The 12,746-nt window shown below is 30.6% G+C and overlaps 1 protein-coding gene across 1 annotated transcript; it reads right to left on the bottom strand.

Annotated features, from left to right (window-relative positions):
• Positions 1-10,460: 10,460 nt before the first annotated feature.
• Positions 10,461-12,344, bottom strand: LOC104901405 (mitogen-activated protein kinase kinase 5). The gene has a single exon (XM_010688977.4). The coding sequence runs from the start codon at positions 11,765-11,767 to the stop codon at positions 10,652-10,654; it is 1,116 nt and encodes a 371-aa protein (XP_010687279.1). The 5' UTR covers positions 11,768-12,344; the 3' UTR covers positions 10,461-10,651.
• Positions 12,345-12,746: the final 402 nt, after the last annotated feature.

The raw sequence follows: 12,746 nt of genomic DNA, 5'->3' as shown, positions 1-12,746 counted from the left end.
ATTTTATTTTAATACATAAGGAGTTCTAAAAAAGCTAAAATTAGAGTTTGATTTTGCATGAACAACCTAAATTATTATATGATGTATATTGTGTAGAACTTGTGCTACATAATTCGGAATATTATAATTTTTGTTCCATTGGATAGTGCTCGAAATATGCGCTGAATAAGATCCATTTACAATATAGTTCTACAACTTATGAAATAGAGAGCGCCACATAGGATTGTCATATCATTAATTTTTATTTTAAATATTTTTAAAAATAGAGTTCTACATAGATTTAAATACACATAACGAGTTCTAGATAAGCTAAAATTAGCGTTTTATTTTGTATGAACAACCTAAATTATTATATCATGTAAATTGTGTATAACTTTTGCTACATAATTTGGAATATATATATGTCATTAATTTATATATTAAATATTCTAAAAAATAGAGTCCTACATATATCTATACTAATATATTAAAAGGCGTGCGCACACAAGAAACGGTGCCACGTGGCACTCTCTCTAAGGGAGTTTTACTCCCTATAATCCACAACAATTTAAAAAAATAGAAATTGCGTAGTATAGGTTTTGATCCCGAGACCTCAAGAACATATATTAAAGTCTTAACCACTAGACCAAATAACATTTAGTGTTATCATCTTAATTTATAATTTTAATAAATGAAAATTTTCTTACCCGGGGCGTAGCCCGGGCATAATAACTAGTTTAAATACATAAAAGGAGTTGTGGATAACGAGAAATTAGAGTTTCATTTTGAATAAACAACCTAAATTATTATATTATATAAATTGAATATAATTTCTGCTACCTAATTCAAAACATTATAATTTTTTACCATTTGATAGTGCTTGAAATATACTTCAAAATAAAACCCATTTATAATATAATTTTACAGCTCATAAAAATATATTTAACTAGTTGAATGGTAAGGCATTATTTAGTCTTTCTTTTAGACAATTATAATAATAGTTATAACTATAGTGTACTGTATTTCTGTTTAGAAATTAAGGATAATAGTTAATGTTGACCAGGTATAGTATCAAAGGATGTTGTTCTGAGTTGGGTATCTGTTCACCGGAATCCTTCTAAATACGTTAGACTGCCCCGGGGGTTGTTCCGGGATTGCCTCTCCGACGCTCAAGTCAGTTGATGATCGAGGTAGAGAAAGAGTCTAGAGTGAGAAGTTATAGTTAATTAGGTAAGAATTCAATACCTTTTCAATGATGAAGTTGTTGAGTATTTATAGTTGTGGGAATCCCTGGGCAGGGACCTTTTTGATGGGATGAGCTTTCTTGGGATCATTGGCCATGATGTCTTTTCATCTTTTGGCCCCTTCTGGCCCTTTTAGTGGATCCCGAAACCTTTAGCTAGGTCAACTAAGGTGGGACCCACCATGACCACGTGGCAGGATGCCTTATGTTGGGTCCCTCTTGGGATTACGGGCAAGTGGGCCCAAACATACTATATGTGACTATAGCATTTTATCATAGGCTCAACTTAAACGATTAAACATATTATCTTTCAAAACCTCAATTTTACGAGTCCGGATCCTCTAGAGTTTTAATAAAATTCTACAAGGTATAGTTGTATATGACCATACATTTTAAAATCAAGAGCGTGTATTGGTGAAAGGGAGGGAAATAAGGGGATGGATTTTAATGAGAAAAAATAGAGTGAATTTTGAAAAGATAATATATGAGCTATTGATTTTTTATTCAATGACCGATATTGCTCAAACTCTATATTGTAGAGTTCTTTTAGAACTCTAGGGGATCCAAACACCAACCTTACTCAACTGAACCAAAACAATTTAGTATCCAACAAAAATTATTAAGGATATTTTATTTTTACAACAAAAATTAAAATCTATAGTGATATGATGAAAAAGTTAGAGTATGATTTTGAAAAAAAGAACCTTAGAATATTATAGAGAGCTCCACCTAAGCATGAAATGTCATTCTTTTTAATTTTTATTTTTTTCAAAAAAAATAGTTTAACATAGATATAAATACATATAAGGTGTTTTTAATATGTGAAGATTACACTCTGATTTTGAATAAACAGCCCAAATTATCCAACTTTGTAAATTGATTATAGCTTTTGCTACATAATTCGCAATATTATATTTTTTTTAACATCGAGAGTGTTTGAATGTTTCGAAATAAGTTCCATATATAATATAATTTTACAACTTATGAAAATATATTTATTTAGATGAACAATAAGGTATTATTTATTATTTATTTTAAATGCATATATAATTAACTAATGAAGAATCAAATGAAAAAAAATATCAAAAATATTACCAAAAAAAATTGTAAAAATAAAATAAACAATAATACGTGCAACGCAGAAACTTCAAAAATAATACATATATATTAAAAAAACAACTTTCTATTTCGAGTTTTAATTAATGCAATTTTGAAGAGGTAAAAAAAAAAAGCAGCACTGTGTTGAAGAAAAGCAGATTTCACGGTGTAATTAGGTGTTCAATCACCAATAATAAGCTCATAACTGCTGATTGCACATTGCAATAACCCCTTATCCCTATGTTACTTTAGAAAGCGAAAGCATCCTAACAATTGCCCACTGCCATACTTGTCCCAAATCTTTCTCTAGATGCATGTCCGTCTCGCATATCACAAAAAAGTTGAAAATTATGCAATCCTCCAGAACTACTTTTCTTTCAAAATAATACACGGACAAGGTGTCCCATTAACTTTAATCATATTGATTTATCAAGAAATTTCTGAATTTTTTCCTTGAATAATGCAAAAGTGGGTTTTAATTCCCAAAATATGCCCAAAAAAATTAAAATTTCCTGCGTACCGTCGACGTAGGACTGCACGCGAGAAAATTGTTTTTTTTTTTTTTTTTGTTTTAACCCACGGAAACCGCTACTCAAAGTAGCGGTTTAATTTTAAAATAAACCGCTACTCTGAGTAGCGGTTTATAAATATAAACCGCTACTCTGAGTAGTGAGTAGCGGTGCACAAATATAAACCGCTACTCTGAGTAGCGGTTTACCTGTGAAAAATATGGTAAGCAGATATCAGTTTTCATGTAAACCGCTACTCCGAGTAGCGGTTTTACCTAAGTTGAAAAAAAAAAATTCTCGGCACTTGTAAACCGCTACTGCAAGTAGCGGTTTTACTAAAAAATATAAAATCTCGCGTGTCGTCCTACGTGGACGATACGCAGGGAATTTTAATTTTTTTGGACATATTTTGGGAATTAAAACCCACTTTTGCATTATCCAAGGAAAAAATTCAGAAATTTCTTATAATTTGATATAAAGACACTGCTAGGCTACTAGCTTATCAAATTCAGCTTATGAAACACACTCGCTCGAACGAATATGTGGTGTCTTTGATGCAGCCAGTCTTTGAAGTGAGACGTGAAGATGTCGCACCTTGAAATTATTTTTTTTTCTTTTTAAAAGGAAACGAGCTTTAGAATAAAATAAGGGAGGACGAGGGATGCCTTGAATATTTAGGTGCGTTTTCTTCACCTTAATAAATTTAGGTTCAGTTTCAGTTCAGTTCAGATAAATTTCAATCAGGTCTAATAAGATTCAACAAGTTCCAATCAGGTGCAATAAATTCGAATTTGGTCTAATCAGGTCCAATAAGTTTCAATAACGTCCAAATAGTCGATGATCAATAAACATTTATATTATTGTCCATTATTTTAGGATTCATATCACTATTTAGGTGATTATGTTATTATTAGAATTTTAATTAAAGTACCGTAATGATTATATTGTATTATACTTGTATTATTGTCTATTATTTTATTAAATATTTGCATTATTGTCTATTATTTTATTATTCATATTACTATTAGTTGATTATGTTATTATTAAATTTACCACAATATATAGTATTATACTTGTATTATTGTCTATTATTTTATTATTCATATTACTATTAACAAGACTATTAGATATATTAGTGGTGGAAGTTTTATATAGGCAAGTATATATATAGTATATTTTCTTTTGTTAAATTGCTTATTGTAAGAGATAATTAATAATAATTATTTGTTAAAACGAAAACTTTTAATAATTATTATTTCATAATAAATTTTGAGAGGTAATATTTACGTTAGGGTAATTTTATGTTATAACTCATCATTTTTTTGTCTAATAAGGTTAAATAAGTTCCAATTAGGTCCAATAAGGTTTAATAAGTTTCAATCAAGTCCAATAAGGTCTAATAAGTTTCAAATCAAGTCCAATAAGGTCTAATAAGTTCCAATCAGGTTCAATAAGTTGAATTAGGTCCAATCAGGTCTAATAAGTTCAGTTCAGGTCCAATAAGTTTAATTCAAGTCCAATCAAGTCTAATAAGTTCAGGGTTATTCAGGAGAAGAGAACGCACCCTTAGTATCTAGTATTTACAATCCACTTGATATATCTATGAATTTTGCCATGTGGGCAATTAATCAACAATTACAGATATGCTAACGTCTTAGATCGAACCCATAACCTCTTAGTAAGAATTAGTATACATTTGCCATATGAACTAATAATTTTTACTAAATATTATGTCTGTGAAATCCCTTATATGTCATATATAGGATTTTGTAAAGTGGAGCTCATTCCCCTCCTCATTAAATTAGAGTATTTTCTTAAGGTATTTTATTTCATATAATCCACATACTATAAAAAAAATTAATAAATACTCCCTCCGTTTCCTAAAGATCTTCCCTCTTTCCGTTTAAGGGTGTTTCCAAAAGATCTCCCCTCTTTTGCTTTATTCCTTATTTGGCAAAACAAATTTCCCTATTTACCCTCTCATGTCACTATCATATGGTACACCATTACATTATTAATTCAATTTTACTCCCTTTCTCTCTCCTACTTTAACCCTTTTTATTTGTTTATTTATCTTAACCCCTTTCTCTCTCCTACTTTACTCACACCATGCCCCACACAACTTGATTTTCCTTGGTATCTGTAGGAACAGTAAGTGGGAAGATCTTTAGGAAACGGAGGGAGTAAATTTTATAAGATTTGATCTCATAATTTCAAACTTATACACTAAAGTCTTAGTACTAGTTGAAGTGATATTTAGTGCAATAATTCTACAGTTAAATATTGATAAATAAAAGATAAAAAAACTCGAAACTTAACCAAAACCTAAAAACTAGTTTGCTATAAATAAAAGAAGTAATCCTCTTTATAGACATAACTCACCTCTCAAGTTTATAAACAAAGTTACTAGGATGTAACCAAGGTCTAAAAATTAGTTTATTATAAATAAAAGAAAAGTAATCCCCTCTACAGACATAACTCACCTCTCAACTTTCTAAACAAAGTTACTAGTTTATTACCGATTTATTATTCAACAATATAAACATGTCACAAGAAAACTAGTTGGTGGCACCATGACATCAAACTAGAAAAGGGAAAATTTCAATAAGCTAATCAAATCAATGATTAATGAAGTCAATGGCCTGAATGAAAATAATTCACTCATATAGTCATATAATGATGGCGTAATTAGTGAAACTTATAGTATCATTGTCTATTAGTGACACTTATCCAAGAATTTATTCAGAGGTGAGTGATGAGACCATCAACACGAAATATTAAGAGCAAATCCAACAATCTCATCAGAAGTCTTCAGAAAAAAAGACTTCAAAAATACACTACGCTTCGGCTACTAAAATTGCAAAATCTACTAATTCTTATTGGGATTTGTAAATAGTAAATTACATAGACAAAAATTGTAATTTTCAGGACAAAAGTGAAAATACCCAAAACACCCTTTTATGCTTTGGTAAAATATCTAAAATACCCATTATCTTTCATAAAATTCCAAAAAGATGACACTGTATTAAGTACTATTTAAAATCTTGATCCTAATTTAGGACAAACTAGAAAATAACTAAAGAAGTAACCTATTTGTTTGCATATTAAGAAAAAGTTTATTTACTCGATGGACAAATTACCCAACTTATTTTCAATTCAATTTAATTAAGTTGCAATCAATTTGATTCAATTCAGTTCAGTTACGATCAGTTTAGTTCATCTCCAATTATTATTTCTGTTAATTGTAATTTAATTCATTTCAATTCAATTCAGTTAAATTGAGTTACAATCAGTTCAATTGAGTTATAATTAGTTCAATTGAGTTGCAATCAATTCAATTCAGTCATTTTATATCAAAAAGAACATACCTAAAAACAGATATTAATGTAAATCATATTTTATTATATGGTGTAACTCTATCTATTACAGATAATACCAAACTGATTAGATGTAGCATTATTTACTCATATTTATTAGTATTACTAGCTTTCCACCCGTGCAAAAATGCACGGGAGGGTTTATGTAGAAATGATTTGGAGCCGTATATAATGTACGACAACATTATTTTTTATATTAAGTAGTTGTTTTTATTCGAAATATATTGAATCCGTGATTATTAGAATCCATATATTCAAGATTAAAAGAATATAAAAAGTAAAATTATATTTAATATATAATAAAATCCTTTGTTACAACATTTTGAACTTTAAAAATGTTGTAATCGTGATATATACATTTATAATTACGTAAATGAAACAAAATACATTAAAATGCGGGGGAATACTTTGTTTATAAATTTAAGATTGTAGGATGTTTCTCCTAAAATCATGATTTGAATAGTAGCTGGTTGATTTCAAGTTTTCATAATCATATCGTATAAATTTTAAAACCGACTTACGATCCGTATGTTCAGTGATTGATGTAGCTAATGTCATGATAAAACATGTGACCAACCAGCTTTTTTTTTGTTGCTTAGCAAAGGTTTGCTTTCTCTTAGTTGGTTTTAGGTTGTAACTGTTTTCTCTAATTAATATAATTACTTGCTTAGCAAAAAAAACTTTCTTAAAACAAAAAAAGTTAAAGAAGAAGCTTTTGTTCTGCCTATCGTTTTATACAGAGGCTCATATAAAAACAAATCACTACTGTCACTCAATATGCAACAACTTTCACTCCTTGCTTTCTGCAGTTTCGCTAACTCCTCTCTCTTATTAAACTATCTTATTACAATTTTTTTTTTATGATATGATTATCCAAATTGTATTAAAAAACAATCTCAAAGTTTATATAGCATGATTTTCATCAAAGGAATGGGGTTATCTCTAAATTTCTAAGTGAAAAAATTAATTTAAAGAGACAATCACTCAAGAAAATTATACAAATATGGTTTTTTTCTTGATTTGCCTTTTATTTCTTAATCACCATATGACCTGTTTTTTCCATATTCTTTTCGATTTTTAGAATTGATTGTAGAACATTTCAAACTTCTATATTTACATTCCAACATACTCGTGAATGAGGTGTATCTCGTAATTTTAGGTTGAAATATTTATTATGGCTTGTGATTAAAAAATTAGAATCTTGTAATGAGAATAGTTTAAAACTGGCTTACGACCCTTGTGCTGTAAGATTATGACTTGTGAATTATCTATAATTAGTAGTATGATTGTTCTTATTTTATTAGAACGCCTTATAAAAAATGGACCTGCTTAGAGTCATTTATTTAACTTTAACTAACTTTTTAGCGGTAAAACTTGTCTCATAGATACTTTAAACTCACGTAATTTTATGCCATTGTTCCTTATAGTCAATTTTAAATGTCTATATCAATTTCTTTACACACAAAAAAAAGTATAGCCCCCTAATACCATGGTTCTCATGTGTGAGTGGACATAATATATGCTACTAATAAATTTGATCGAAAATTTTTAGTATAGGTTTTTGACCCCTGCAAATTACATGGGAATGATAAATTTAAGATTTTATGATAGTTTCGCCAAAAATATGTTGTAAAGTTCATAAATATTTACCGAAATATTATAATTAAGCCTATGTATTAAATATTATTTAATCAAAGTAAAGAGTGATTACGTTTTCCATCATTTTTTTAAAAAAACATGTGAGTTTATTTATCAAATAGACAATATATTTCATTTATATATCTTTCATTAAGACACTCCTTATGAAATTGAGATCTAGATTTCGAGCACCAAGTCAATAACTCTTGTATGATTTTTAGTACTGAAATTTTGATTGGTCGTACTGTTAGATATATCCAATAAAGGGCATTATGAGTTAACAGTATAATGTTTTTTTCTTATGTAGCAAGTCCACAAAAATATTCTTCAACTATATCTAAAAGCATACATCATATATCAAGTACGTACATTATGCATCAAAAAGAAAAACCAATTTTTTGCCTATAATTAGTTATGTATACATCAAAAAATAAAAACCATAGTAATATGTTTAAAAATTGTATTGTTTTTTTTATATAACCTTAATATCAACTTATACAATAAGATATCAGACTTTATTTTCAACTCTTTATATCAAGCTTTATATACAATACTTTATAAGGTGTTACACTTTATAGCAAACTTATACAATTGTTTGTATTCAGATTATTCAGGGAACTTAAATGAATAGATTATTTCTTCCTCTTTCTTATATTGATGTGCCATATATTAAACTTCTTAATGAACAATTATCCATTACCAACCACCATTCTTCTTCCTCTTGGATTTCCCATCAAAAACCTCCAAAAATTAAGTCCAAAAAATACGCCTACTCATCTTCTAAAATCTAGAGACTTCAAGCAAATCAAATTACAATCTCTCATTTATAAGTAGCTACATTTTTATACTTTAAAGCCACAAATTATCGATCAAAATTATACTCCAACATTTGAATTGTTATCTTCTCAAGTCATCGATTTTTGCAACAACAACAATTATAAAACTCACGCATGTGGGTTTTGTGAAGAAATTAAGCCTTTGATTATCTTTATGTTCTTTGCATTTGAAGCATGGTTACTATAATCCCTTAATGCAACCAAGGTGTACATCATTCGATCTACAAAGTGAAGAAGATTTAAAGACCGCATGCAAAACCACAAATCTGTGAAGGAGTTGGATTGAATGGAGTTCGAAATAATTTTCTAAATGGGTCAATATAGGTTGGAATTATTTGGTAAGTTTATTTTTTAAAAAATGATTTTTGACTAATTATGATGAAATTTCCATGATTTTATGTTTGCATGTAGTTTTTAGCAATTAGTTATATCTTATAATTATAATACTAAAATGAGTCATATAATTCCTAAAATTGATAACAGTGAGTGAGAAGAATCAGATTCAAATTATTTGAAACAATAACATGAGGTTGAAATGAAATAGTGAATATGCCAATCTATAAAAACATTCTAATATATTACAGTTAGTGAGTGAGAAACCTATTGAAAAAATCAAGATTCTAAATTTTAACAGTTAGTGAAAATTAATTTAATATATTAGTAGTATAACTGTCATTTAGGAATTAGAATTGAAATTGAAATTAGGATGAATGCACATTCTAATTTTCTGGACAATCAGTTTATATTAGGGTGTGATTACATAAACATCTTATATAATAACTTTTTTACCTTTATTTTTTCGCAACTATAATAACAATTCTTGGTGGGTGAATTTTGAATTTTAAATAAATAAAAAAACATTTAATTATATTTGACCGGTAGCTATAATTTAGGCAGTTGTTTGAAACTTACCACACTAATATCATTGTTTGATTTCAAGGTAGTTTTTTTTGGAAGGAAATTATCACGACATGTGAAATCAAATTTTTTGTATATAATAGAGTGTCGAATTTGGCGATGACACGTGGCAGATGTAATAGTAGCATGACACGTAGGCAAAGTGAATATTGAATAATGCTGGCTTGACACGTAAGCAAAATGAACCTTGTTATATATATATATATAGATTACCCAGAAATGCCATGACGTGCATCAAGATCATATGTTCTACCATTAGTTGACAAAAAAGCAACAGAAAAATCGCTACCTCATTTACTTAATTTGCTCCTCTTCCCACCTATTTTATCTCCCAACATTCCCTACTTGAATCTTTTTCCCGTTGAAGGCATAAAAAAAAAATAGACATGCAATTAGATCTCAACCAACCCAACTCAAACCCAACAAAATCACTACTTCCAAGTTTGATTAAATCCTTGGAATTTCCTTTCCTTCATTCCATGAGTATATATCATCCTAAAAAATCACAAAGATAATGACACCTTTTATGTTACACAAGTATCAAGAGTAGTAACCATGTAACATTGTCCCATTGCTCATAAGACAACCTTAAAACTACTCCTAATAAGCAAAGATACCACCTCAATTCATGCAATGTCGGACACATATTTTTTGTTGCTTCATCTCCAAATTACCAAAATATTATGTCTCAAATCAACATTTTTCAAAACAACTTTGTTATGAAACACATTAGTTGCTCTACATACATACATACACAAAACAGTAGAATATAATGGAGAAAACACAACATTTTCTCTTTTCTTCTTTTGCCATTGATAAATCATCACTATCCCAAAAAAAAAAAAAATGGAACAACAGCTAATAAGTAATTGATGATTAATTCTATTATAATTGATCATAATCTCAACAAGAACTACAATTCTCTGCTCATATTCTATAATGGTTGTTTTACCACCACCATCAATCACCATCTTCTTCTTGTTCATATTAAAATTACATTGAAAAAACACAAAAACAAAAATTGCAATTGAACAAAAAAAAAAAAAAAAAAAATCAAGAATGAGGGAGGGGAGGAGGTAACATTTGTCTGAGAGAAGAAGTATGAACCTGATGGTTCTGATTCTGAGTAGTCATCTGATTAGCACCAGCAGCCGCAGCGGCGGCCACTGAGGCCGTGTTCATAACAATAAACGGATGGCTTAACAATCTGATTGCGGTCCACCTTTTAGCCGGCTCACGCTGTAAACAACAACGTATAAAATCCCTAAACTCCCTGGAAGCCGAAATCGGGGCTTCCGGTGGAGAACTCATACATATAGCACACATCAAGCTAGCCCAATCCCCTTGTCTTCCCACATTAAAAGGAAACCTCCCTAGATAAAATTCCAATATACTAACCCCAAAACTCCATATATCTCCCGCATATCCATCATACATCCCTTGATTCAGATCCGTATTAATCCTTTCAGGACTCATATACGCAATAGTTCCAACGCTAGAATTGCAAGGATCCATGGTCTGTGCTAAGATTCGACTAACACCAAAATCCGCAATCTTGACTTGTTTCTTGCTATTGATTAGCAGATTAGACGGTTTAATATCCCGATGGACAATCCTTCTTCGGTGAAGATAGACTAAACCAGCAAGAACCTGTCGAGAGATCTCAGCTAAATAGGTTTCATCATCGATGTGTTTAGCTTCTAAAGAACCACGGTCCATAAACTCTAAAAGTACTTGGATCTCACCGTTGTGGTCGAACATATCAAAACATTTGACTACGTTAGGGTTGTCTACGTCTCGAAGAATCTCGATTTCTCGGCAGATCTGACGCCGCACCATCTCTTCGTGGTTGCCATAAATTACTTTGAGAGCGTAGATCCGAGAAGTTGGGCGATGGATTACTTGGTATACTGTTCCTCCTGCGCCTGAACCCACCCGATTCTTGCGTTCTAGCTCCGAGAAACTTAAAGTGGTCGGGTTAGAGGTAGGGTTTGAGTTGGGGTTTGAGTTTGAGTTTGAGTTTGAGTTGGAGGTAGAGGTGGATGTAGAAGAGGGTGGCAGAGGAAGGGGGACAGCCAGAGATGGGTCTCGTTTTGGTAAGGGAAGGGTTAAGTCTGGACGACGTCGAGGTCGGTTTGCACGCTCCGAACTCGGTGGTGGGGGATTCATTTGTAAGAGGAGAGAGATAGTAAAATACTAGATAGGATGGAAATGGAATTTCAATTTTAATTGATTGGATTAAATGTTGGTGTTGTTGTTGTTGTGTGTGTGTATATATATATTTTGTGTATGTACTAATAATGAAGATGTTGAATATAATGGCAGAACGCCATAGCGAAAGAATGAGGAGGAGGGGAAAACATTAAAGACAAACACAAACACGGTTGTTTGTGAGTTTTGTGTCAAATGTTTGATTTCTTCAAATTTGTGAAATGGGTAAAGCCAAAACAAGAAGAAGAACAAGTCGTGTTTACTTTTTAGGGGGAGAAGAGAAGAAGGTTCGCGGAAAGATTTTGTGAATGGAAAAAAAAGCAGGAAATGTAAAAGAAAAGTTCAATTAGAGGGAGAAGGGAATCCAGATTTAAAACAAAAGAGAAGGTGGAGGACTGGAGGTAGTGGGGGTAGGGGTGGAGGATAGACGGGCATCACGCGCCAAAGAAAGTAGTGAGGGGAAAAATGAAGATTGGCCAATGATGGTAGAGAAAGGGGGGAAAATGTGAGGGAAGTAAATGTGTGCGTGTAGAGGGTTCAGAAGGAAAGGGGTGTTGTACTTGTCATAGGGAAAGAGATGTGTAGTATCTCGTGGATACTTTTAAAGACAATTTATTGCTAGAGTGATGCACTTGGTTTTTAGATTTTTTTTATGCTATGATGAAGAGATTTTTATGGTAAAGAAAATTAGAGTATTTTTTTTGTTATATTATTTTAATTTCAAAGTGAAGGGATGGGTATGGGAATTTTTCAATTTACAAATGTTCCCATTAAAATTTACTTTATCCCAAAATCTTGAAACCATGATATGCAAAAGTTTATTAATACAATAAGCAATATTGGGTTTTTATGTTTTAAGTAATGAATTTGTTTGATGTCGTTTGTTAAGTACTCGAAAAGTATCATTTGTCTCTATTATGTATGTTGTGGAGTTGAA

The sequence above is a fragment of the Beta vulgaris genome, chromosome 8, assembly GCF_026745355.1.
Source record: "Beta vulgaris subsp. vulgaris cultivar EL10 chromosome 8, EL10.2, whole genome shotgun sequence".
In the NCBI taxonomy this organism is placed as follows: Eukaryota; Viridiplantae; Streptophyta; class Magnoliopsida; order Caryophyllales; family Amaranthaceae; genus Beta; species Beta vulgaris.
This window is presented reverse-complemented; position numbering and strand designations above follow the sequence as displayed.